At 38.2% G+C, this 27,528-nt stretch overlaps 2 protein-coding genes and 1 long non-coding RNA gene across 11 annotated transcripts in view; 1 reads left to right on the top strand and 2 right to left on the bottom strand.

Annotated features, from left to right (window-relative positions):
- Positions 1 to 22,876, top strand: part of LOC112973069 (rap1 GTPase-GDP dissociation stimulator 1-like) — a 29,609-nt gene extending 6,733 nt beyond the window's left edge. The window contains 11 exon segments of the mRNA XM_026080449.1: positions 1,224 to 1,352; positions 2,212 to 2,337; positions 2,991 to 3,134; positions 4,067 to 4,156; positions 4,159 to 4,197; positions 7,252 to 7,386; positions 10,179 to 10,304; positions 16,264 to 16,403; positions 17,336 to 17,462; positions 18,567 to 18,695; positions 20,270 to 22,876. Coding sequence (XP_025936234.1) covers positions 1,224 to 1,352; positions 2,212 to 2,337; positions 2,991 to 3,134; positions 4,067 to 4,156; positions 4,159 to 4,197; positions 7,252 to 7,386; positions 10,179 to 10,304; positions 16,264 to 16,403; positions 17,336 to 17,462; positions 18,567 to 18,695; positions 20,270 to 20,403 — 1,319 coding nt within the window. The 3' untranslated portion in view covers positions 20,404 to 22,876.
- Positions 3,039 to 13,357, bottom strand: LOC112973070. Of its 2 annotated transcripts, none has more exons than XR_003255876.1 (5): positions 13,318 to 13,357; positions 7,413 to 7,513; positions 7,184 to 7,307; positions 6,805 to 6,882; positions 3,039 to 3,127 (listed from the first exon to the last, which is right to left on the bottom strand). It is a non-coding gene; the product is annotated as an uncharacterized LOC112973070 (long non-coding RNA). The 2 variants fall into 2 exon arrangements; XR_003255875.1 differs by having other exon boundaries at positions 3,039 to 3,124.
- TSPAN14 (tetraspanin 14) overlaps positions 22,718 to 27,528 on the bottom strand; it is a 44,260-nt gene continuing 39,449 nt past the window's right edge. For all 8 annotated transcript variants that reach the window (XM_026080440.1, XM_026080445.1, XM_026080442.1 and 5 more), the window contains one exon: positions 22,718 to 26,507. In XM_026080440.1, the coding sequence (XP_025936225.1) occupies positions 26,470 to 26,507 (38 nt within the window). In that variant the 3' untranslated portion in view covers positions 22,718 to 26,469. The remainder of the gene's footprint in view (positions 26,508 to 27,528) is intronic.

Here is a 27,528-nt window from a genome sequence, read left to right as displayed (position 1 = left end):
TAACTTTAGTACTTTCCTGATTAAATTGCAATTATACATCCTACAATAGCACCTGAACACTCTTCCTAATGTCTGTCTTACATGCTCTCAATCTGAGCTGCAGTCCTGTGTTCTAAGCAAGACATTGTTACAAACGCAATGTCATAGTACTGTTAAGCAACCATCACTGGCAAACTGCCTTTCAGCTCTTAGCATTCTCAAAATTATTTTAGATATAAGACTTCATTCATTTCAAGACAAACTATAAGAGAAAAATTAGTGTTTTCTCAGTAATTCTGCAACTGGATGGAGACAACTGCTAGTATACTAGAATTAGGACCAAATTTTTCATTTTGACTTGTTGTACTTCATTGACTTCACTTGAGTTACACTGACGCCTACCTGTTTGAGGATCTGACTCAGCCTATAAAAAAAGCCAGACAAAGACGTACTGAATTCAAGCACTCATATATCCAAAAGATGGCCAGCTTTCAGAGCAAATAACTTTGAAAAGACTGAAAGAGGATAATTCTCCTACAACTTTAAAATAGCCTACCTCCACATAGGATAATAGCCCAAGGACAGGAAAAGCCTCTTATTTCACAAAGATTTTTTTCAAAAAAAAACCCAAAAACAAAAAAAGCCATCATTACTCAAACACGCAAAGAACAAGTACATAGACACATTTCCTACATGGTTTAGAATACTGTTGATCCCTGAGAGCAGGGCTGCCTCTAGACTGTGCTTTATCATGGGTCCCAGTCCCTCCCATCTCCCTGCCCTTCAGGCCAAAAAAAGCCAAAGGATGATAAGGTTGCCATTCCAGCTCCCTGAGAGAAACAAGCTGACCTTGTCTGCTCCCCACTCAATTTTCAGATACTTTCACAGATGGAACAGTCCATCAGTACTTGCTCTAGAACTTGCACTACTCGTTGGGATGCTCGTTCAATTGCCCTTATATATATTTACAATGGTTTAATTGCTCAAGTCAAAGCAGAATTAGGAGGTTTAAGAATTCTATTCTTATAAGTGATAAAACAGAACTCTAGTCTAAATCTACATTTTCCATGCACACACACAGCTTCAGAATATACATTAGCCTGAACCACAACACAAAAACTGCAGAATCGTAAGCATGAGAATGAAACAGACTGTCTTGCTGAAGTCATCTCAACTGTACCCTTTTTACTGATTTAATTGGTCCCTGTCTAATTACCTTTAACTTCTATGCCTGCTATTACCAGGGGATCTTCAGGAAGAGCTGGTGAAGGTAGGAGTAATCACATCACTAGTCCGAATATTAACTGACTATGCAGAGAGTGAATCACTTGTCCATGTTGATCTACTGGCCTTATGCAATCTTGCAGACCTTGGTAAGTAAATGTTTTTCTATCTTGGAGCAAAATGACATCTTCACACTGCCATTACCTTTCCATGCATATACAGAATGCCCACAGACATTTTTATCCTACTACTGCACAATCATGGAGTGGCCACAGAAAATATTACCACACTTCACATAGGGCCTTACTCTACAGTTTAATCTATTGTCCTATACCTTTTGGGGGAGAGGCAAGGAAGGGGGTACAGTACCACATTTGTGGTCATCTTCTAGTCAGCTCCATTCTTTGTAGATTTCTTATATTACTGAATACCATTTTCCATTCAAATGTTTTCTGTTATACAGCAGTGAGCTTTAAAAAAACGCATCTTTATAAACACACATCTTGCAGATGTTTAGGATCCCAGCTAAATTAGAACCATCTAATCTTAGATGGAACCATCTATCTAATCAAAGCAGAAAATATACCAGTACAGCAAACTTGCATGTGGCACGCACCATTTTGATAAATGAAATAATCATACTGCAGATGAATTTACAAGAGTCAATGGAATTAAGCAGAGATTAATTTGACAGCTACTTTAGGGTCATAGCTACAGGAATTACACAAAGAACTGCTGAAAAAAAGAAGAAAAGAAAGAGGGGAAAAAGGCAGGGGGAGGGGAAAGAGATGGAATAGGGTTTTGTAGCCTCAGTGCTGTCCAAAGGAACAGTCCTTTGGACAGCACTGAGACAAGAAATGATACACAGACAGAAATGCATATAACCAAATATTAAAAGCATTCAAAATCAAAGTACTGTCTAGTCACTTCAGATTATAGGGAGATATGCTTTCAACATTTAATCAAATACAGAACATTCAAAATCCTTACATTATATCATACACACAGATACAGCTAAGGAAGCTCTAAGCAAGACAAAGGTGGCTGAACAGCTGGTGAAGCAATTGAGAAGAGCAGAGAACCACGAGAGGTTAGAAATTGTCTTTGAGGTCCTTCAAGCACTTACAGAAAATGGTAAGGCTTCTGTTGGCTTGGAGGACAAGGGGAAACAGGGTACTAGTACTTAGTTTAAGCTGAACATTCTGAGTTTGCTGTGGAGTCCTATTAATGGAGCCAGCAACCCCTTCAGTGGAAATAAGCCCTAAGAACATATGAAATTCTGGTCTGATTAAGGCTTAGAAATTTAACAGGGAAGGCAACAAAGAAAGGAGGGAGAGAACAGTATAGAACAGTATTTCACTCAGTCTGTTTTCATGGATCTGTGACACAGCAGATATACACCATGGGAAAATGAGTTTGAAACAGAAAAGCAGCACAGACAAATTGGTTTTTGTACAAAACAATTTGACAACCACATATCACAGAAGATGCCTAGTGTAGCAAGCACTGACAAGAATCCATCAAGAAAAACTAGACAACCCATGCAGTTTTCAAAGTATGAAAACTTATGACTGGCAATACAAGAAATGGCAAAGATCAATGCAGAAGCTTTGCTCATTCTGCCTGTGGCATTTTCCTAATATCAATATGTCTGTTACAAATAAGGCCAAAAAATTACAGCACCTGGAAAGAAACTATCTTAAATTCAAGGATTAAGCTTTGTAGTTTTAAACATTTTGGCAAGGACCGAAGAAACTGTTAGTAAGCTCTTACTGTGATCTCTACAGATGCTTTGAAAGTGCAGTTGGTGGAGGCAGGTGTGCAAGAAGTGCTGTCCGAGATCCTGCTGAGGCTCCAGGGTAGTTCACAAGCTGAAGCTACATGCATTGTGAAGGCTGCATCAGATCTCATTGTCTCTCTGCTTCTTGGAGGTAAAAAAGGAATATTGACAGTCCAGATGCACAAAGAACCAACAGCAAAAAGCCCCCTTAGCAGAGGAGTTGCCATCTGCTCCATTGCTTTCACTTCCTTAATAGGGACACACCTGCAACCTGTTTCATAATCCTTAAGGGAATTCTTCTCAGACATCACCTTTTTTTCATTTATTGTAGGAACCTAGTGCTCATGTTGCTGTGTTTTCCTTCAAGCATACACATACATTGCCTCAAGGCATCTAATACACCTGTGACTGCTCCTGTGCAGAAAATATATGTAGGTGCAAGAACTTCCTGCCATTGTAGCTGTATCTATGGTTGTGTCAGTCCAGACCCAACTTCCATAACTATTTTCAGACCTGGTTTAAAAGCCATTTTTAAATTTAAAAGCTAATTGATAAACTAAAGAAAAAAGTTGACATGGTATTTGACTACCCATACTTCTTCACTTGCTATTCTAAACCTTCATACATACTTCAAGCATTTGGATTAATAGTTGAAATATAAGAATTTTCTTGTAGTGTAAGTTGTCCTTCTATTTATTATGAAGAACACCATCCTTCCAGAGTACACACACTGCTGTCTTAAGTCTTTCACTTACTAAGTCTCTTGTGCTGTTCCTGAAATCAGCTCAAGAAAGGCCAAGGACCTCCAAAAGTAACTTAGTTTAGGTGGCCCTGCTACACTGCATTTGTACAATACAGAAGAAAAAATAAAGCTTCAAGAACTGGACATTTGCATCCCATCCCCAAAAATCCCAAAGCAATTGACAATTTAAAGGTCTTAAATTATTAACTATAGCAACAATCTAAGTGCCATCATTGATTGGAATCTCCCCAAAGAAACAGAACAGTTCACTATTTGGGGATTGCAATTGTAAATAGAAGCAATATGTACTTCTGACATTCTCTCCATTTATAGTACCACAGATAAGTCCATGCTGAAGATTTCTGCTAAGGGATGTGGCGTTATCCACCATAATGTTGGTACCTGGCTTGCATCCAAACACATGCAACTGCAGAGACAGAAAAACTGGCTATTGCTAGTTTCACCAGAAATAGTAAGGTTGCTTATTCACTACACAAAGCTAGAAGAGAGTGGAGCAAAAGGCAGCACTACTAGGTTTCATTGCTCCATGTCTCTGAAACAAACACTTTCTTGCTTTTCTGCAGACCGGAGACTTGTGTACCTTTAAGTAAGGCAGTCTAAGAATACTGAAGTAATCTGAGGAATTTAATCGTCATAAAAATGGGGTAGTCAGGTATGCAAGCTTTCATACTTTGTTTTGCCTAATTCATACATTATTGGAGGTGAGACTCTGGAAATGTTTCATACCAAATACATTTGTTAGAAATATACAAAAATAAATATACAGTTATTAAATGATTTAGGTTTTAAGTCACTTTTAGGAAGGGGGGGGTTACTCAGTAACAAGGATAAACAAAAAAGGAGTCTTAAGATAACCTGCTTTATCTTTCACTTTCCTATTATAGAAAGCAATGAGCCTTAATACTATGTAGAGAGGAACACAGAGATTCTTAAAAAAGGACTCTGGAAGGCATCCTGTCTGTGCCGAATTTGTCAGCAGATGAGACCCCACCATGTTTTCAGTCCACTCCTTTCTTACTGAAGCTGTTGTACTAGGTGCAAACGCAATCAACAAAAACAAGCTTTTGCAGCACTGCTCAAAACCAGACAGTTTTTCGCATTAATATATGCTCAATTACCATAAAGTGTTCTCTCAGCTGTCTGAAGAGTTAACTAAATAGCTTGCTTAAAAAAAAAAAGGAAAGAAAAGAAAAGAAAAAAAAAAGATAGGACAATCCACCATACACTTCCCTGCCTCCCCCCACATCCTTTCTAGACTTCCATTCTCAGTTGTCTTTTACCTAGCTCTGAATCAGCCATTGTGCACCACAGTTCTACAAAGGCCACAGAAATGTTCTCTGTGCCTTTAAACTTACTATCTTCAATTTATTCAGCTGAATGGCTTGCTTTGTCACTCATTCTTCTCGTTGTACCTCCCCCACAACCCCATTAGATATTTCATAGAGAAGAACTGAATAATCTCTTTCAGGTCCCAGTACGTGCCTCTGATGTATGCACAGCCTTTAATCTAAGAAAAGAAATCCTATGGAAATCTGATCTTAGCATCAAATGACTTCTGAGACAGTGAAAAGATGACAGCTTTTGCAGCTAGGAAAGTGGCTGTTCCTAGCAGGCTTTAACTATGAGCCATTAAACTGAAGGTTCTGCTGCTATCAGAGCAAATTGGAGAGAGAACCAGTTTGGAGCTCTGTGACAATCAAAGCAAGGCAGCCACTAATGGATTCTGCCCATTTGCACATTACTAGAAGAGGAAAAAAAAGCTCTGTCATTCTTTGGCTTGAAAGGAGGGGGAGGGAAAGAAATTGAGTTCAATTAAGGTTAGTCTATACTAAAATCAAAGTATTTTGCCTGTAGAATTCTGTCAAACTAAAGGAATAGCCTATTCCCAGCTAGCCTATTCCTGAAGAGAACTGGGTAACTTTCCTTATATATTTTGAACTCCAAAGACTAGGACCAGGCAAGAGAACTTGTTTGAAGAATCATAAGCAAAAACATCACCTCTAGAGAATACATGCATAAATGGAAATCATAAGATTTTTGCATGAGTAAAGTTTGAACTACTGCAGACTCACAGTTTTCTCACAAAAATATGTTTAAATTTTGTAAGCAATTGACAAATACTTATTTAGTATATGTAGTAGTACAAGGAAAAAATACACTACTAGATGAAATGCAACAGCAGTAAAAATGCTAACAGATAAAAAATGGTAGCGTCGTTCAAAATACGTGGAAGAATTTCTACTTCTCTGGGGTAGAAATAACATTCAAATCAGCACAGATTTTAACACCTATTAAATATGGCCATTCATATTTAAGTGGTATACACACAAGCCATTAGAAGTCTGTAGATCTTCAATACACAGCTAGTACCATATAAAGTACCTAAAGCTACTTCTGTTTAGATTCTGTATTGATAAGTTTGTATAGTTCCACAGATAATTGTTTGTTCCAGCTGAAGATGTGGTCTTCCTATACATCTCATTTTTTTGCCACATTACAAACAGCATTAAAACTGTAAGAACACAGCAGTAACAGAACGCTAAATGGTGTCAGGAAGATACTTCTCTTGAGATGTAATAAACTACATAAAATATTTGCGAAATGGCAACTTAAAAACACTTTCTTCAGGAAAGGTGCAGACCATAATGGAGAGTTTGCTTCCACTATTCAGGGGAGCACATTTTCTATCAAAGAAAGCTAAGGAATCTCTGACAACAAAAGGGTTGTTATCTCTGCAAAGCAAGTTCTCAAAGAGAAAGGGATACATACAGACAAGATCACCAGTACTGCAGAGAGCCCGCTGTGCAAAATGGTAGTTCCTTGGAATGTATAGCTCAGCTCTTTCACCAGCATTAAACAGAGAGAAACTCTGTAGATCAGTTCAGATTTTCCCACCTTTATATGAGTGCATCACTACTAGACTTCTCATTTCAGAAAGTGGGTTCCTCAGAACAGGCAGGAAAAATCTAGGTGATTCTTTTGACAATTAGTTAACGAGAAGCAATTTTATTGAATCCAAGGAATGAGAGCAGTACAAAACTAGTAATATCAGACTCACCATTACTGGATTAGATCTCCAGTTTCACAATAATCTCTTGGACCAGTAGAAGAGCAGACCTGGAGAATTAAAGCCACCCTGTGGAGAAATGGAAAATCCTACCAGTATTCTACCATGTATATGGTGGAAAATACAGCAGTATTGAGAAGGAAATTGTCTGAAGATAAGGCTTTGAATTTGTCTCTGGCTGGCCCTAGAAAGTTGTCTGAAGCTAAGGTTTATCAGAGGATATACTTCCATCGGTTCACAGGGGGCTGACAGCCACTTTTATCTCTAGAGAGTTGAAGTTTGTAAAGACCAATGCAAGAGCTACAGTATCATTCCTGTCAAAATGAGAAACAGCCAAGGCAAAGGCTCCCTGCACTCTCAGTTCACATACCTAATTTCTGTCACTGTGATTTCATCTCATCTCATCTTCCACCTGCATGCTTTCTCCTCTTTCTTCAGATAGCAACTGTGTACGAATGGTACAGGTGGGAGTCATACATCAGCTTCTCAACCTTCTGGAGAAACATGTGGAGAGTGGGGATGTCTCAGTTCAACACACTGCACTTAGTGCACTTCGAAACCTTGCTATCCCAGGTACAGAGTTTGAGGACACAACTTACTGTGATTCTTTGTAAAGATGGGACACTCAGCTGAGTGCAGCTCTGTCAAAGTCACCAGTTCCAGTCCCTCGTATTCTGAGGGAGAATTGACCTTTTTCCCCCTGCAGAAACGTATGCATCTGAATTATTCATCAGGACTTCTCAACTATATAAAGACTCTAAATATCATACAGTGTGATCTAATTGCCAGCTGCTGAAATTGGTTTCTCGCTAACAGGATACAGCACTACAAGACAAATATAGAACAGGATTTATAGCTTAAAATAGAGTGTGGGGTGGAAACTATCACATCACAACTGGTAGGGATTTTACAAATCTGCTATTCTGCTTCTGTAAAGCTAATATTCATTGCAAATTTGGCCTGAATAACACAGCTAAAAGCTCCACTCTTGTGACCTTTAGTAAATACACATCAGGAAGTTGTTTGTGCTGCTTCTCATCTCAAATTTACTAGTTCCATGAGAAAGTACAATTCAGACCAAAAATGTTTTGCTAGAGAAGTAACAGTACAGCACCCTTCAACGCAGTCCTTGCTGTATACAGCAGTCCACTGCTGTATAACACTACTTAAGAGCATGACACACACTATTTTCTGAAATTAAAAAAAATCTTGAAGTTGTCTGCCAATTTCATTGTGTAAGCTAGCCAGCCTGATTTAGCAGTTTCATATGTGTGCTCACGTGCATATGTGTATATATACACACACACATTTAGTCATTGCTTTGAACAAATGAGCACCTCAGAAGATGCTAGCTGCTACTTCATGCACATTGCTTCCTTTTAAAGTCCAGTATACCCCAGTTTCTCCCTGCAGATAATTGGCCGATAGTGTTACCACACTGGCTGGATCACCATAACCAGCCACATCTGTTTAGCATTTTAATAAACATATTTCACATCATAAGTCCTCTCATTGCTCCTGTGTGAATTTTAATCACCTCTGTGAAGGCATTTTCTACCACCATCCATATAGCAGATAGAGACCTGTGCAAATGCTTTTTGGTGCTAAGGGAGCATACAGAGATTTCTACCATGCGTGCAAGCTACCTTACATCACGTACAACCCAACACACATAGCTATTAAAAGATACTGAAAAATAGCCTAGTTATATGTCTGGGTTAGCTTCACGAGCTGTCCATGATATGCAGGGACACAGATCTAACTTGTATAGGGCCTACACAAAATAATTATGTTGTAACGTAGGCAGGAGTAAGCAGCTCAGAGAAGCACATGCCAATAGAACAGAGGAAAGTGCTTTGCTAGTACAGCGTAAAAGGGGCAGACATCCAGCACTATTTCTGGTTCTAGTGAGGCCCACAGTATTAATTCCAGAGGCCTCTTTCCAAGGGAAACACCAGGATACATTCACTGTTATAGATTGTCATTAAACAAAGTATTCTACAGAGAAACATAGCGTGCTTAAACAACTGAGCCCTGGTGTCCAATTTAACCTGAAGTTTCTGTTCTCTGCTTTTCAGGGCTAACCTTTCACTCTTTCTTTGCTTGACCACAAACACCTGCCCCCTCAATATCTATTAGTTAATCCTTTGTACTTATCCTACAGAGAGCTCATTTCCTTCAGCTTCAAACCACTTTCCTCTCTAAATACGCAACAGACAGCAGAACAGCAGCTTCAAGCACTGAACTTGAAGTGCAGACCATTTTAAGAAGAAACATAACTGCTCTTTAACAGCAAGAAGCAGTGCCACATAACATTAAGACAGGAACAGAAAGCCATCCAACTGAAATTATGAGAGTAATTTAGGTAGGCAAAATGTAACTACCTTCATCAGAATGTCAATGTGTGATTTTTCTATAGAGCCGGGGTGGGGAGGTGTCCCATGCTCAGCTCTCATTGACTCTACTCTTGCAATACGCACAATGAGATATTTAATAGTTACAATCAGCAAAGATACCAGTTAATCTCATTTGAAAGACAGTACTTTTGATGTAGTTTCCCTTGACAGCATACAAGCACAATGACATTACTCTGACTCACAGCAGAGATCACTCCTCATCCAGGAATACCAAGGCCCACTTTTTGCAGTGCCAGGCCTAGGCATTCCTTGGAGGTTTCTTAGCAAAGTAACAAGCACAGCTGATCATGCAAAGAGTACAGGATCTAACAAACTCACAACACAGACAAACATGGATACTTTTGGTAGGAGAGTTAAGCAGCATTAGGACTCTTTCCAGACAAGTTTCTGATTATTTCCAGATTATTATTTCTGCACTAAGGGCTGGTGCAGAGACACAAGATTTAGAAGGAGAGGAAATCACAGAAGCAAAGGCACGAACTGCATAGGATCAGTGAGCTCAAATACAAAAAGAAACTTAGTTCTCAAGAAATGAGGTTATGTAAGTCACTCCCGCCTCCCAGTTCAGTTAAGATGAGCAAGCACATTAAAGCCTTCAGAATCTGGCTAATGCAGGTTGGTGGGCAGATAGATAATTTATTATGATTAGAAAAAAAGAGAGAAGCAACAATGCTTCCTTTATCCTCTTATGCACTTCATTTTGGGCAGGACTAAGATCAAAACTACACAAAATATTGTAACAGCAGTTCCTAGGAAGTTTTTAGCTCAAAAGATAGACCTAAGTGGTTATGTTGTTCCAAGTTCATGTCAGAGTGCTGTCAAGTTGGACTTTCTGCAAGTGTTAAGAGCATAATATTCAGAACAAGTTATGTCATCTCAATACATTCAGATGCCTGTGTAGTTACTGAACTCTGAATTAACATCCTTTTTCCTGGTTCCATTTTCTAGTTGTTAACAAGGTTCAGATGCTGGAGGAAGGTGTGGAAGAACGAATTCAGGCACTTCTAAGGTCAGAGATGCCTCCTGTGCAGTTCAAACTTCTTGGAACACTCCAAATGTTGGCGGATGGTCAAGGTAGGGAATTGCTAATGTTTACTAATGTCACCTATCCTTTCTCCTCCCTCCCTGACCCTGCAAGACAATGGATGTGTGAGGTGACAACAGGTTCAGTATTCTGCTAACCTAATTCCATTCACTTTGGAGAGATGTTCCAACAGAGAAGAGTGCTTGATGCCTCAAGCCTTCCATTCTGCACCTCACTAACCTCAGAAATAGATGAGTAGTTGAGAAAAGAACTAACTAAAAGAATCTGTAGTAGTCAGTGAGAAATGGCAAAGGCCTGAAGGAAGACATTTTCCACTGGAGACACACCAGCAAAGCACAGGTACAATGCAAGAGAGAGTCAGGCTAAAGATTTACAAGGCCAATGAGCAGAAAAGCAAATGAATAGCAGAACTGGAGAATGTAAAAGGTTCAAAGGGAGTTGGGGTTGAGAGAGAAGAGAAGAGAAATGAATTTCTACCAGTCATCCAGTCTCTCCATACACATGCTCCCAGGTTTATCCTACTACTTGCTTAAATGTTGAATCTACTTTGGGCCTTGAAATATGGTTTTATCTACTTGTGTTTCATGTCTTTCAGTTTTACACAAAGATGGGCATGCAAATGCAACAATACTCATTTTATGCATATAGTTGCATTTTGAAAACCAAAGTGCACTATTTAGGCACAAAAAAATTTACAATTGCATTAAAATCTACAATATTTTAATTCATCCTTAGACAAGCAGATTCTTAACAGACTATAACAGCACCTGAAAACAAAAGCTTTTTTTATGATAAAATGTCCTAATCATTTCAAATCACCACAGCAACAGCTTTAGAACACTAGTCAATATATACCATATTGACGTGCAGGAATAAGAAGTCAGAAAAAGTTATGATTGTTCTGAGGTGGGAACTGACAGCTGGTACAGAACAAGTACTAAATAATCATGAATTCATTAGTTATACGGAAGGGGAAAAAAACACATTCTCTCCTATACCCGATGCTGCAGTTATTTAAACCATTGCAGACACCGCTTTGGTTTCACAGCAATTTGCATCCCTTTTCAAGTGAATATGTAAGATACTAAATTAAGATCTAGAGCTCTTGTATTAATTGGCAATGATTCCAGTCCAAAAAAAGCTTCTACTTGTATTTCACCACAGAGGACACTGCAAGATATACAGAAACTTAGCCTTTTCTTCCTGTCAAACTTTGAAGGAAGTCACAGACACATCTTTCTATACCTTGGTATAAAGAAAGTCAGAATTTTGCACTAAAAAGATACAACTTCTGAATCTGAAACAATATTGATATCAAAATGCAGAGCAGAAAAAAAAGTTGCATAATATTTAATGTTTACCCTTTCATGCCTGTGGGCACAAAGTCTCCCACCTTTAATTGCTTTCTGTTTACCCATGAGCCATAGCTCATTGCTCTTAATTAACTCAGTCTGAAACTCTTATGAAGACACATCTACTAACAAGTCCACACTAAATTAGTTAATTGCATTATCTAGTGTAAATTCATTACTCTGACAGTCAACAGACATGCTGCAACCTGCAGAAGAGAAAAGGTAGGTTTCTTTCTAATTGTGGAAAAATACACTTAGACCTGTCAGCTCCTTTACACTAAGATGTTAACATTAACTGTTTTCATTGCTTTGTTTCAGAGAAGAACGTGTACCTCACTACAGAGCCAAAGGACTTTCAGCTAAACTGAAAGTTCAGTCATACACACAATTTATTGAGATATAACGTGGGTTTTTTTTAAGTTTAAAGGTCCTCCTGTTCCTCTAAACAATGACTTTGACTAAACAATGGGCTTCATCTCACAGAGCTCTTTTGTTGGTAGGCATCATGAAGTCCCCTTGAGAACTGGGTCAGGATCCCTTCTTTGAACAAACCTCTTAAACCAGTATCATTTGCCATCCCCTCACCTCTTTTAGCTTTCCGGACTAAACTGGATTACCATGATCTCCTCAGACAAACATGTAACATCAGACCTAGAAACAATAGCCTTTCTGTCATGTGAGGTGATGTGTGGATGGTTGTGCAATGACAAGACACTTATCTCAAAACACACACATTCAACTAGGTTAGGAGCTCCCAGATCATTCTGAGATTTTGTCTTGTGGAACCCCTCAAGATTCTGGAAAGAACAAAAAGGAAGCATCCATGCTTTTTCATCCCTCTCCCCTAAACAGAAAAAGTAAAGGTTGAATTAAGAGTTTCTGTGAAATATCCATAGTTGTCACATGGTTTATTGACACTGACCTTCTGGTGCATGCTCTTTTTAACCCTTCTCAGAATATCTCAAAACAAATGCAATACATACAGGAAGGAAGGGGCAAAGAAATAGGAGCAGGGCGATGCTCTTATTGGCCAAAGTTATCTTTTCTATTCTGGATCTTAACATCAGTTCTTCCTCAAGTCAACTTTGCCTCACCAAAACTCTGAGAAACAAGTTTCTCAGCTTCTTAAAACCATGTACATTTTGCCCACACTTCTTTTCCCTCTCTGAATTAGCTTCCAAATGAGGAAGGACCTCTCCAGTTATCTTCTTTCAGGCCTGGAACTCATTAAAAAGATTGAAAAAGTGGAGATAACTGTGCTTATAGGTCCTTTATAGGTCTTAGGGAATATAAGCATCCCTTAAATCCTTTACCACATCTTTCCTTCATCAGGAAGATTTACTATCATTTGGGAGGGGGGGAGGGGAATCAAGTGCTCAGGATGACCAAAATGAAGTCAACAAGGAAAACCCTCAACTACAGCCACATGAGACTCCTAAGTTTAACTTAAACCTTATAAGCACAATATATTTTTGCAAATAGAATAATTAAGATAACAAAAAGGTAAATACAGGCATACCTCAGAGATATTGCAGGTTTGGTTCCAGACCACCACCATAAAGTGACTATCGCAATAAAGCAAGGCACACAAATTTTTTGGTTTCCCAGTGCATATAAAAGTTATGCTTACACTATACTGTAGTCTATTAAGTGTGCAATAACATTACGTCTAAAAAAATAATGTACATACCTTAATTTAAAAAATACTTTATTGCTAAAAAATGCTAACCATCATCAGAGCCTTCAGCGAGTCGTAATCTTTTTGCTGATAGAGGGTCTTGCCTCGATGTTGATGGCTGCTGACTGATCGGGGTGGTGGTTGCTGAAGGCTGGGGTGGCTGTGGCAATTTCTTAAAATAAGACAGCAATGAAGCTTGCGGCCTCCAACTCTTCCTTTCACGAAGGATTTCTCTGTAGCATGCAATGCCGTTTGATAGCATTTTACCCACAATAGAATTTCTTTCAAAACTGGAGTCAGTCCTCTCAAACTGTGCTGCTGCTTTATCAACTAAGTTTATGTAATATTCTAAATCCGTTATTGTCATTTCAACAGTGTTCACAGCATCTTCACCAGGAGCAGATTCCATCTCAAGAAACCACTTTCTTTGCTCATCCCTAAGAAGCAACTCCTCATCTGTTAAAGTTTGATCATGAGATTGCATCAATTCAGCCACATCTTCAGGCTCCACTTCTAATGCTAGTTCTCTTGCTGTCACAGCCTGTCCTTCGAAGCCAGGCATTGACTTCTCCTCTCTAGCTATGAAAGTCCTAGATGGCATCTTCTTCCAATAGAAGGCTGTTTCATCTACATTGAAAATCCATTGTTTAGTGTAGCCACCTTCATCAATTCTCTTAGTTAGATCTTCTGGAGCAGCTTCTACATCAGTACTTGCTGCTTCACCGTGCACTTTTATGTTATGGAGACGGCTTCTTTCCTTAAACCTCATGAACCAAGCTCTGCTAGCTTCAGACTTTTCTTCTGCAGCTTCCTCACCTCTGTCAGCCCTCATAGAATTGCAGAGTTAGGGCCTTGCTCTGGATTAGGCTTTGGCTTAAGGGAATGTTGTGGCTGGTTTGATTTTCTTTCCAGACCACTAAAGCTTTCTCCATATCAGCAATAGGGCTGTTTCACTTTCTTATCATCCGTATGTTCACTGGAGTAGCACTCTGACTTTCCTTCGAGAACTTTTCCTTTGTCTTCACAACTCGGCTGTTTGGCCCAAGAGGCCGAGCTTTCGGCCTGTCTCAGCTTTCAACACACCTTTCTCACTAAGCTTCATCATTTTTAGCTTTTGATTTAAAGTGAGAGACATGCGACTCTTCCTTTCACTTGAACATTTAGAGGCCATTGCAGGGTTATTAATTGCCTGAATTTCAATATTGTTGTGTCTCAGGGAATAGGGAGGCCCAAGGAGAGGGAGAGAGACGGGGGAACAGCCGGTCAGTGAAGCAGTCAGAACACACAACATTTATCGATTAAGTTCATCGTCTTATATGGGTGCAGTTTGTGGCACCCCAGAACAATTACAATAGTAACAAAGATCACTGATCACAGATTACCGTAGCAGATACAATAATAATGAAATAGTTTGAAACATTGCGAGAATTACCAAAATGTGACAGAGACTCAAAGTGAGCACATGCTGTTGGAAAAATGGCACCGACAGACTTGCTCAACGCAGGGTTGCCACAAACCTTTCAATTTGTAAAAAACACAGTATCTGCAAAGTGCGATAAAGTGAAGCGCAATTAAACGAGGTATGCCTGTATCAGTTCTGTGGCTACTCTGGTTGGTAGAGGTAGGAACTGAGGGGCAAGTCAGAAATGCTCTGTATTTATATCCTCAGCTCGCAAACCACTAGAAGGTAGGGATATAACGGTTTGGCAGTTTACACAACAGCTGCTCTAGATGTTCTCAAAGCCAAATGGGCAAACACTCAATTCCTACAAAAAGACAGCTTGTTACGTACATTACTACCTTATCTTTCTCCTGCTTCCCTTTTGTACTTACATCTGTACAACTTGCTTCCAGTTGAAGCAAGATGTATAATTTCAAAATCTTAAGTACAGACTCAACTAATTGAAATCACTGAAGACATAAGTTTTTACCAGGACGTTCTCAGGGCTGGATCCCTGCTTAAAATACTTGGCTAAAATTGTGTATTGCACAATCCTCCGTGCCTTATATCAGCGTTTTTCTTTGCTTAGGAAACCACTTTCTATCACTTAGTCACTTTTGATCCATAGCACTTTGAAGATGTGTTATTAAATTGCAGTAAGATTTATGCAGAACTGTGTGTTAGACCAATGCGATATTAAGAGTTCATCTTCAGCATTAGCAATGTTCCTTTTGCTGCTGAACTTTTAAGAGCTTTGGGAGCATTTTTCCCCAAACTGAGCAGATTAGCAGCACAAACCTTAAATTACAGCAGTTCATTAGAGTTTCAGTTCCTTAGGAAAAGTTACCTAGTGAGTATTTTTTCTAAGTGTCAACCACAGAGATTAGTATTTCTGCCAAATCCTGAAGCAAGGCTTCTGCAACACAGGGGAAGGCAACTTAACAGGCTCTTTCAAACTTTGGAGGAAATTTTAATGAGGCCTAAAAAGTAGTTCTACACACATATGCATTATTAAGACTTGAGAACGTAATTACAGACATACTGCAATTCAGTACTAAGACTTGGTTCACACATGCTACCTACAATAATCACCACCATTACTGACAGCATTGAAATGGCAAGGACAGGCTCTGAAGAGCTCATTGTCACATTTGGGTAGGTCTCAAAGCAAATGCAAGTAAAAGAAAGGACTCCTAGGGAGATTTCAATATAGCAACAAACGATATGCTTTCAAAGATTTGATGCCATTCTTCATTAAGCCTTGCTTCAGCACAAATCAAAGATTCACATGCACTTCAAAGTGCGGATGGGCTAAAAATCTTGCCTCTGGTATAAAAGGACTAGGTCTACAGAAGCAGCTTAAAACAACTTTTAAGAACGGTGAAATCCAATGCTTTAGTCATGGCTCTTAAAGAATACTGGGCTAGAACAAATGGTCCTGGCTATTTTACATTCACATTTCTGTGACTGAAAGGGGCCAGATTTTAAGTGTTTCCTGATCATACTTTCCTCTTCAGCTGATGCAGCTAAAATCTTGGGCAAAGACCCCATGCTGCTCAACAGACTTGTGCAGTGGTGCAATGCTAATGATCACGCTGGCGTTCATGGAGAAGCAAATCGGCTGCTGGCATCAATCTTGCAGCACAACAGATCTCAGGTATGAGAGTTCTTGCTATGTTTCTATTTTATCTCTTTCTCAAGTATTTTTAAAGCATTTCCATATAGCTGGAGATTAAATGTTGAACAGCATGCACAGCTATATCTTATTAAAAAACATAAAAGCTTTCCACAAAATCCCTCTAGTCTGCCTCAATACTAACTGGGGAAGGGGAAATAGGAAAGCAGAGTGTTCTCCACAGTCACAGATGTGGCACAAACTAGCAACATGGTTTTTTACTGTCATTTATCAAATTTTACCCTGCTCAAGTAAGGCTTAACAAATGGCAAGCACTGTAGGTAAAGCTTTTTTATTTCCATAAACATATTTGCTTCAGATTAAAATTACAAAGATAACCCAAGCCTGTCATGTATGTCAATCATTAAGAAGATTTGAGGAGCTCACTTATCTAAAGTGATGGATGAATTTCGTGGTCTGTATCAGAAGGTACTAGTGGTATATTAAAACAGACTTTTGTTTCTTGTAAATCATGATATTATACAAAGGCATCCCAAGTGTGCTTTTATTTTGAGGTAGTGATAAAATATGTAGGTACTATCTGCACAGGCTTTGATAAAGTACAACTAAATCTTTGCTAATTTAAAGGCTTGAATGAAAGACTGGAGTAAGATCAAACTAAAACTGTTAAGAGATAAAATACAATTATGTGCAAGATAAGAATATATGCAAGTACTTCCAGGTAAATTAGACCAGCCTTAAGCTGGTAAGACACATGATCAGTGTCAAAGAAAAAAAATATATATATATATCTAGCCATAAGATTCATTCACTTCCAAAAATCAGCTTACATTGCAGCAGGCAAATCATTTCGACCTTTTCAGAGACTGAAGAGCGCAATCTCAATTCTTTTCATTCTACTGTTATTCATAACTCAGATTTCAATCAGAGATATTTTACCTTTGCTTTAACAGGAGGTGGTCAAAGCCATCCAGGAGGCACAAGGAGTGAAGCACCTGGTTTCCATGACAACAAGTGAACATGTTACCATGCAGAACGAGGCTCTGAATGCCTTGGCAATAGCATCTGCTATTAATTTAGGTAGTTTTCTTCCAAAAGCATTTATCTGTGTAAGATCCTCATTATTAATGCAAACCACTGTCATGCTGTTAACTCCCCACAACACAAGAAAAGGCATGCTTCATGTCTAGATTCAGCTCTTCAGCATTTACACAAAGGTCAGCCATCCAGAAGATCACAAAAGCAACAGGATTCAGGAACTGCCTGAAAAGTGGGGAGGATTTTGTTGTTGTTGTTGGTTAAGGATAGAATCAGATGATCAAGCTGCTGGATAGGGACAATCTGTTGGGTAGATATAATGATATAATGCAGGAAATGATATAATGCAGGAAACCTAAAAGGTGGCAAAACAGGAGGAGCTGATGAAGATTAGAGACAAAAATGAGAAAAGGTCTAGATAAAGACAAGACTAAACAGGGACATATTAGGGACTTAAATGGTCAATCAAAACTAAAAGGAGGAAATAATCTTTGAAGAGACAGACGTTCAGAATGCAGGAGAGAATGAAGCAAAAGTGTACACAAAAGGATCTTGTGGGAGCTGCAAATAAAACAAATGAAAGTTAACACGATAACTACCTTTACCCAGCTAGACTGAGTAAAACTTTTTCCAATTTCTGTAGTGTGACTGAACACATTTGAAAATGGATCTCAAATCAGTACAATAAAGACAGTCAACACGGAAATCTACACACATCCAACAATAGATAGAAAAGAAATAACTGCCTTTAAATTTGGCATTTTCTATACCAACAAGAAAGCAGAACAGTTAGTAGCCAATTTTAACGCTTGGTCCACCATTGATTAAGGCTCTTAAACTCATGTAGGCAATTCACAAGAATCAACATTGCTAGCACCGATCATATAATATTTTAATGTATTACAATGCTATTTTATACAATCTACTGTGCACAGGTTGTCTCCCAGAATATTAAGAGGCCAGTACAAAGACATGTGGATGAAACTCCAGTATAGAAAAATAGGTGCTCAGGATGTCCATTATAAATAATCAAATTTTAAATGAAGTCCATCACCAGTTTATTTCAAAAGGGGTGTATGTTCAGTCTCTAGTATCACTTTTTGCAGGGAGAAGGCGTTACGACTCAGGTATCTGTTTATTTTGCAGAAACCCTTGAAGAATCTTTTAAGGAGTCACAGCTAGTTCAAAGCTTACACAAACTTCTACAAGATGAAAATACAAGTCCTGAGGTGAAATATAATCCAATGGGTCTTTTGTGCAGTCTTCTTAATTCAGGTAACTATTTTAAGCAGTCACTGATGAAAGGACAATTGTTTGTGATGAAAACACAAGTGTCTTCTGTGACAAACATGCCACTGGTGATACCACAGTCAGTGAACAGTGAAGGACGCTATTAAGAGGTTCATTCTTTATTGGTCACTAAAAATCCTGCTCTCTCATCAAGTAGCTCCTTTTTTCATGAAAAGTTGATTAAACCATCAGTTAAAAAAGGCCTTATTCCAGCAAGAGTCAGTGGCATAATCGGGTCCTGAAATAGCAAAATCGGAGCCTTGGAATAAAGGCTTCTTTGTCAAAATTCACCCACGTGCAAATATATTGCAGTCTCAGGCCCTGAACATACCACAGAATTTTTGTGTTCAAAGAAATAAAGAGCCTGCGTCATATTCCACAAACAAGCATACATTTGTTCTGCCTGTGCTCTAAGCAATCCAGGAGTCAAGATGAAACAGCATCTTTAGCAATGCTGGATTCAAGGCATAGCAACTTTAGTGTTACAAGTACTCTAAAACATCTGAAGCACCTGATTTCAATTTCCTTCACTCCATTGTTAAGGAAGATTTAAAATGCTTCCAGCAAGATGAGACTCCTTCTGGAAGCACGGTGTCCACTGAAAACAACCATCTTGAAACCTGTAGTCCAGATGTTTCATGCCACAGTTCCCTATAGTCTTAGTATACAAACCAAGGAAATTAAAAATAATGGCTCAGGCAAGGGCTTGAAGGGGGAAATTGCTTGATTTTTCAAAACCTGGAGCCATCCTATATTGGCATCCAGATATACTGGAGTTTGTAATACGGTCCATTTTCCCCCTGTAGTTGCACTCATTTTGGAATTGGCATAAACATTTGCTTCCTTTTATAAAACACCCAATGATTCCCTTGTTAGAGGAATTCCTATCTGATTTGCGAGGCAGATTGAGTCTCTGTATTCAATGAATTGACAATTATCATCCCCATATTTGCAACTTTTTCCTTCATCTGCTAGTACTGATGGAGAAAGTATAATTTTTCTTTGCAATGCACAGATTTTAAAAAAGCCTAATACTAATGTACAGAACAGCTCTAAAAACCTAAGCATGTTTTGACCTAGTAGCTAAAACCTCAGGTGTGTGGGTCAGATCCTCAGATAACATAAAACCAGCATAACCATTTATTTCAGTGTAACTATGCAGTATTCACAACAGATCTGACCTGTAAGACATTTTTTCCAGACGGGTATCTCACTAGCACTCTACAGACTAACTGTAACAGTAAGGATTGAGTCTTACCCATATGAAAGACTAATAAAAACATACTGTAAAGGGCAAAAAGGCTGGAGCATCTCCTGTAATATATTCTCAACATATATTCTTCTGTTCAATCAGTTTTCTTGGAAGACGACCAAAGGAGAAAAGTTCTTAACCATTTCAATACTTTTAATGGGTTAAAGGGTATCTGTTGAGAGAAAGGCTTTTAAGTCACAGCAACTGATTTCAAACAGCAACTACTCCAAATTTGTATCTTGAAACAATTGTTGGGAGTCATTATGCCTTTGCATGCTATTAAGTCAGCATTCAATCTCCCATTCAGGTGATCTGAGACAAGAAATTGAAGACAACAAGATTAAAGAAACCCTGGAACAACTCTGCAGTCACAGCAATGCAAATGTGGTCAAAGAAGCTGTTACAACATTACAAATTCTGAGAGGAGAGCCACCCCACTAGCCTCCTTCCCTTCCCCGCAGCAACCCTGCACTGCTGCTGAAGCAACAGCAATAAAACGCCAGCTTTGCCAACATCATCTTGCATTTTTCACACTGCTGCACAATAAACACTATTAAAGCTCCAGTATAGCTCCCACTTTCAAAGCTGTGCTTACAAAATCACACATTTGGTTGTCTATTTGGCCTACAGACACCTATATTACTGCTGCTCTTTACTGAGCTACTGCCACGCAGCAGTAGGAATAAGACCCATCAAGCAAATGATCTTAACATCATGTCATTTGAGAAGCGTAAGGCAGTTACCGCTTCTGTGCTATGTTTCAAGCTGCTTAGTTTTGTCATATCAGGATACCATTTGCAAATTTTTTTCTGCTATCATGGGAATTAAAAATCGTTACATAAAATCAAGAGCTTATATCATGCAACCCAAAACAACAGGGCTTTAGATGTGGGCTGCAGATAAAAAAACACTGTTGGCTAACTGGCAGCTATTCAGACTCTGTACCTGGTGAAGTCTGTACGCCCAGTTGTTAACCGAACATGTCAACCTCCCACCCCCCGCCCCAAACCACCGTTACAAGGACTCCCCCTGCTCCCTTTTCACTTCCTATTTTAAAAACTCAGCTCTGAGCTTCTACCTGCTCATGCCACAAGCTATATTCCTAAACATAGGAGTTGCAGGTATCAACAACCTGGCATGATATTCATTAGAAGCACAGATTGCAGTAAACCACAGTCAGCACCTAGACAGCACTTGGACAGGATATAGATTAAAGACAGTTAGATATGGCAAGAGAGGGGGTGTGAAGATTTGAAAGTGGGTGGCATTTCATTACAGTATCTCCAGTGATAGAACCTGGGTTTAGCTTCTGATAATGAAATGTTATAGTAAAACAAATGTCTCTGAACATTTCTGTAACAACTTCTCTTGCTCAAAATTTCCCACTTAATAAAGATAAAAACAGGAACTATTCCGCAGCTTGTTTTTAACAGGGAACTTTTTGAAGCAGCCATACACAGGCTTCATGCAGAGTTACATTGCCAAGACCCAGAAGACCCAATTCAAAATGCAGTAATATTGGATACTGAAAAAGTAGGGCACGACGACATTTCTATGTAACTGGCAGTAAAAATTATTTTGAGAGCGAAGTATTGTCCTTCTAAATATTCCCAGTTTTATTATTTTAGTTTTTTTTAAGTCAATGAGGCTTCCTATTCTCAAACAATTAGAGTGTAACTGGCTTGTGCCTGCAAAACAACCATTACAACTTTTTGTTGTAAACATTTGTTTCAGCAAAAGCTTTCTAATTTGCAAAACTCATTAACACTATTTAGCCCATCGCATTTGCAACTGACCTATGCCAGCAAATATCACTGTCAGGAATACTCTTGAGAAAGGACACACTCCAAAATCACCCCAGACAAGTCACTAAGTAATATATAAGCAGTTTTTGATTACATAGTTGAGAGAAGAAAAATAACAGCTGATAAACATGTGCAAGCCGTAACTCCCTCTACCTTAAAGCACACAACAGTACAGGTACTCCATCTTTCTGATGCTTATAAAAAAAATAGCTTCAGACAATCTCAGATTGTGAATAAGATATGGAGTTGTAGCCAAAACAGACATTAGTATGAAATATATTTGGGACCTATGAATTATACATACACACACAGCAACCGCATTCAAGTTAAGTCATTCTTGTTAGAAATGATTCAGCCTTAACATTCTACAATGTGAAATGTTTTTCTATTGGCTAAAAGTTTCTGACCTTAGTAAAATTAAGCACAAGTTTTTATGCATTATAGAAATGTAGAAGTGGTGGAAGAAGCAGACATAGACCTATTTATGCAAGTCTCATCTTCAAACCTGTAAGTAATTTTTGTTCTGTATTCTTACAGTAATTTCAGGAGCCTTGCTCAGACATGACAAACTATCAACTGTGCAAATCACAAGAGATAACTGTGGATAATAGTAGCCATGGTGCAAACAGCAGTTTTTATTTAATGTTTTGGGTGTCTAGATTTAATCATTATTTCTCTATACTATTTTGCAGTTTTTCATAATGGCTTTCAACTTCTATTTGTTCAGGATTTTTCATTAATAAACCAGAGAAAAGCATCTGGGGGATCTAATATTCAGCAGCCAGGACAAAATAAAGCAAGAATTAGTTTCAGCAAAATACATGCATGAACATCGGTGGACTTTTACCATTTCTGTAGTTATCGACAAACTGCAGTGTCTGTAACCAGTTTAAACCTCAAGCGAATACTAGTGACAGGATACAAGTCTTAGAAAAGAAGTTCCAGCAGTATAAAATATTAAATTTTATTTAATCAAGTTTAAGGTTTGACAAAAAAAATATACTGAAAGTCACTCAGAAAAACCATCACAGAAGAGACAGAACCTCCCCTTCTAGTGGCTAAACAACGTTCAAGCTGCATGATGACTCATGGGGGAAGGGAGAGAGAAGGATGGAATGAGGAAACAAAAAACAAGGTAATTCTCTGTATATTAAACAAATTGCTGCATCAGCCTCATTGGACTTGGTGTACAAATCAATCCACATGGCATGGTACAAAGGGTCACCAAAACTCAAGACCCTTTGGAAGAAATACTCAGGTTTTCAGGAAGAGACTGAAGCCTCCTTTGGTCACTTCACTTTGTTCAGCACTCAGATTCACACTTCTCTTCACGTACAGGGAAGCTTTGTCCAAATCCAGGTATATTAACAGAAACAAAAGAGCAGTTGCATTGTCAAACATACTGACAAATAAATACATTGATTCACAGAAATAAATTGTGCTTTATTTCTCAGAAATGAGCAATCACATTGAATGATAAGTTTCCTTCTCAGTCTAGTTATTCAAGTCTGATCTCCTACTTGACATCTTCATTAAAAACTTTGTTTCTATTGTAGTGTTAGTGGAGTTGTTCCAAATGCAACCACTGAAATCTCTCTTAAACCTCTCCTTGTGAAATGGTTGATTTGCTTCTCCTTCAGGTGCGAGCCTGTCTCTAAAACCCTAACTGCTTATGCTGACAGGACTTGTTTAAAGCATAACCTAAATCTTCAGCAATGAGGTCACTGCAGATTCATAAAAAAGACACCAAACATAACTAAGTAGAAAATAATAAGAAAATTGTCCAAGTCTGAAATTACGCTAGCCATGTATATCACCAATGGGGGTGCACTTTAAAATGTGTTGGGACAAAAACAGTCTTGATTGCTGTGGTTTTAAAAAAACGATACTGAATGAACACAGAGCTTATCCACAGTGAAAACAGAAAAGCCCATGATTTAAAGACCCTGAAATAGGTTGAACTTGCTTTCTTGAATTAGGTTCCAAATCACTGAAGCATTGATACATAGCTGTTGTTAACAGAGCCAAAGCCAATAAGAAACTGTGGAAAGGTAACACTTCAAATAAATTGTTTTGCATTTAAATGGTACTTCAAAAAGGATCTGAATACTCATTTGTCTTCAAGCAGCTTGGTGAGATTTGCAGAGACAGCTGAATTCTGATCACTGACATTGGCCCTTGTCAGTAGCTGATTTCAGTGTATGAACTCCACTGATATCTTTGAAGCTATGATGATTTATACCAACCATGGAAATGACTTTCCAGCATTAGGAGCTATGTCAAAAAAAAGGCAAAGTGAAACATTCCCTAAATGCTATTTTCAGTCCAATGTTTTACAAATATAAAGCATACTTCTCTAATTTTACATGCATCAGATTACTATACATAACATTAACAGAATAAATTGCATGATGAGGCTTCGCAAGTTTCAAGCACCAGGATTTAAAGCAAAGGTTACTGGACACTGCTTTGTTGCTTGCAAAGTAGCAGAATCAGCAGCAAATTTTTGGTTACTCCTAGTGGACTAGATAAAAAAACAGGTAGGACAAACTTCAAATTCAAGGCTCTAAAGAACAAATGCCTCTTGCCCTCTTTTCAATGACCTTGTAAGCTCCTATCTACTGCTTTTTTTTTCCTTGTTGTATATCAAAGCTTAAATCACACTGCACTTCTGGAGATTTTACTTTCAGGTTTTTCAGATGAGTAATAGCAGACTGTTCTGTGCTACTCTAAGAAAATCAGCCATCCTTAGACAAGCTTCCTTCTCCTGTTGTCTCAATCACTGGCCAAAAAAACCAACTGGAAAAGCTCAAATGAAATATACATGCAAAGTACAGTATCACCTGTGAAATGTTTCACAGATTAAAAGCTTGAAGAATGTCTGGACAATCAATACAGACAGATAGTCTTACTCTAGATCAGCTTTTACCAGTGAAATGTTCATTAATACATGCATAATACAAAGATTTATAGAGATGCATGCAGAAGTCTGGCTTCCTAAGTCATACATACTTTGGAAATACAAGCATTAAATCCTTCAGGCAGACTATAGGTAGTAAAATACCATTATAAAAATATATACTTTTCTATAATTTACACTATGTTAGGCACTGTAAATAAATCTGCTCTCCTGAAAAACACAGGTGTCATTGGAAGCAGTAAACAATTTGTTAATATATGGCCCACAGTAAAACTGACAGCTACAACTATTTCCAAGAGGTTTTCAGTCACATACTTCTATCCCTTAAAGCTAAAGATACTGTGCCAAACATGGCAAGGAAAATAGAAGAGCAACACTTTTGCAGCCATTATAATCCTGGTCCAAGGCTTCTAGCAAAGACTGGAACTCTTGCTAAGCTTCAGATCAATTCCCAAGAATGGAGGGTGGGGGGAGAAGAAAGCTTCGTTTTCTTCCAGTAAAAGACAAAGAAAAATTTTGCTTCAACAGGAGTAGTTCAGTTTGAGGCAGCATACTACTGTGAGGAAATGATTCTGGTCACCATATCATTGTGATTGGTCTGACATTTGAACCATGCATCAGAACAGAACTGAAGACTCAAAAGCTGTATAAAAGATTTTTTAAAAACTCAACAACTCTAATATTATACTAAATTTATATTCCCTGATAGAAAAAAAAAGACAGTTCAATAGGATTTAATGTTGACTCATGTTTTTCCTCAGTCTTGATATTAGCAATTAGGATTTGTGATGATCAGACACAGATAAGCCTGAAAGAAACTAGAGGGAAAGCTGCCTCTTGAAACAGCTGCATTTTGAAATTTCTGCAGGCAGCACTTTATAAAGATGTTATATATCAAGAAAAAAAGCTAAGCAGTTAAAGAGTTTTTTCTTCCTCTATAAATAAAAACTATTTACAAGCTTTTCAGAAAGGAAATGCAGCATCAGGGATTTTCCCCTTCACCTGACTCCAGATAAAGGGATTTCTAACATATAATGCTATAGATAACATGGCCGGATTTTTCCCCTCTTAAAATGCTTGATCTTTCAAAATGTCTTGGGTTACTCTGTCTCTCTAAAGCTGAGCACAAGTCCCTGCTCCTGAGACATCTATGTTACTCCTAGTCAAAGAAAAATATTTCCTACTTCTGCACAATTGAGAATCAAAGAACTAAGAAACTAGTGAGTCTTTTTTCTCATTTCCAATACCATGACCATTATGGCTCCTGGGTATCTTGCCACACCGCATTGGCATTGGCCACACACTTGCATTGGTCTTCTACAGATACTAGAACATTTTCAAGATTGTGAAGAGATCATCATGTCTTCAGAAGAAGTTACAACACTGAGATTGATGACAACGGTTGGGAGTAAAAACTGAACAATCTTCAAGGCAGTTCTTGAAGGAAGAAGTTTATAGCAGTTACGTTCCTCCTTGCCATGTTTTTTAAAAATCTGTTCCTCCGATATTTCATTTCTTCCACACCAAAGAGCAACTCTGGTGCAATAAGTTGTCCCTTTGGAAAAAAGGCAGACAGGTGTGTGTTCGAGATCCTTTTTTGTACCAGCGTGTAACAAAGTATGAGCAGGTAAGAACCACATATGGCTTTTAATAACAGGCATGTTTCATAGTCTGTGCGTTTTTCACCTTGATGTCCAATCAATAGCAGTAAAACATACTTCTCTTGCAACAGGTGTGTGCTTTTATATTCAGAAGGCATTACCTGCCTTTACAGCTTCAATATCAGAAATCAATGTCCTGGCTAGGAAAATCCCAAAAATCTAAAAAGACAAAAAACAAACTGTTTGTGAGATGAAACATTCTGAATGTACCAGTCTGCAAGATGGCTTGAAAAATTAGAGCCTATTGCCATTAGTCATTATCACAGAATGAAAACCTACTTTTTGCATGTTCCAGTTATGCTGTACTAAATTCAGTGCAACTACTTGTGTGAATAAAGATAAGCATTCATGAAGTGTTTGCTGGATCAGATACCATTTTTCAGCCAGGATCATCTGTCAGAGCAGGGCCCTAACAAAAGACCCTATTTAAACAGCTATATGGGCAGCAGAATCTAGTAGAAAAGATAATTGATGATAAAAAGATGTTTTTATTCAATGCTTCAGGAGCATTCAATATAAACTTCTGGATATTCTATAGCAGAGAAGAATCCTCATAGCCAAGTGTACTTGCATCTTGTAACACTCACACTTACCTACTGCTAAAATTACAAGTCTGAAGCATTTTCATTCATTGCAAAACTTTGATTCATCCAGTCAATTTTCTGGGTTTTTTTAAAATATATATATGGAATGTACAGTTACCCGTGCTAAAGAAGTGAAATTCTTATCATAAATGCTAATGAAAGAAGTCCCAGATCATTCTGAGACATTTAACAACTTTGAAATTTCATCATTCATTCAACTTTTCCAGGAAATTTTCATTTACTGGTTGAAAATACACTCTTAACTCAGCACATTTCCTGAAAACATTATTAGAAAGGAAAAAAAAACTGTGGTGAAGTTTTGGGAAATCTTAAAGATTTGTTTCAGAAGTAGATAGATCACGTCTAACTCAGTCCTACCATGAAACAGCTTAACGCACAAGAAAGATCCAATTTGAAAATACAAATGGCATGTGAAATTGGTCTCACAGAGGCTCAGAATATGATCGGAATAACGTCGTCAGGTTATTCTCAACACACTGCCAGAAGATTAAATTTTGCGTCTTGAACATCCTCCTAACTGAAGGTGTAGCTTTCAGGACAGCAGGTCTCTACAAGCCAGGGAAGCACTACCATTA

This window comes from Apteryx rowi, unplaced genomic scaffold (genome assembly GCF_003343035.1).
Source record: "Apteryx rowi isolate R43461 unplaced genomic scaffold, aptRow1 scaffold_52, whole genome shotgun sequence".
Lineage (NCBI taxonomy): Eukaryota > Metazoa > Chordata > Aves > Apterygiformes > Apterygidae > Apteryx > Apteryx rowi.
Note: the sequence above shows the minus strand (reverse complement) of the source record. Positions and strands in the feature narration are given on the sequence as shown.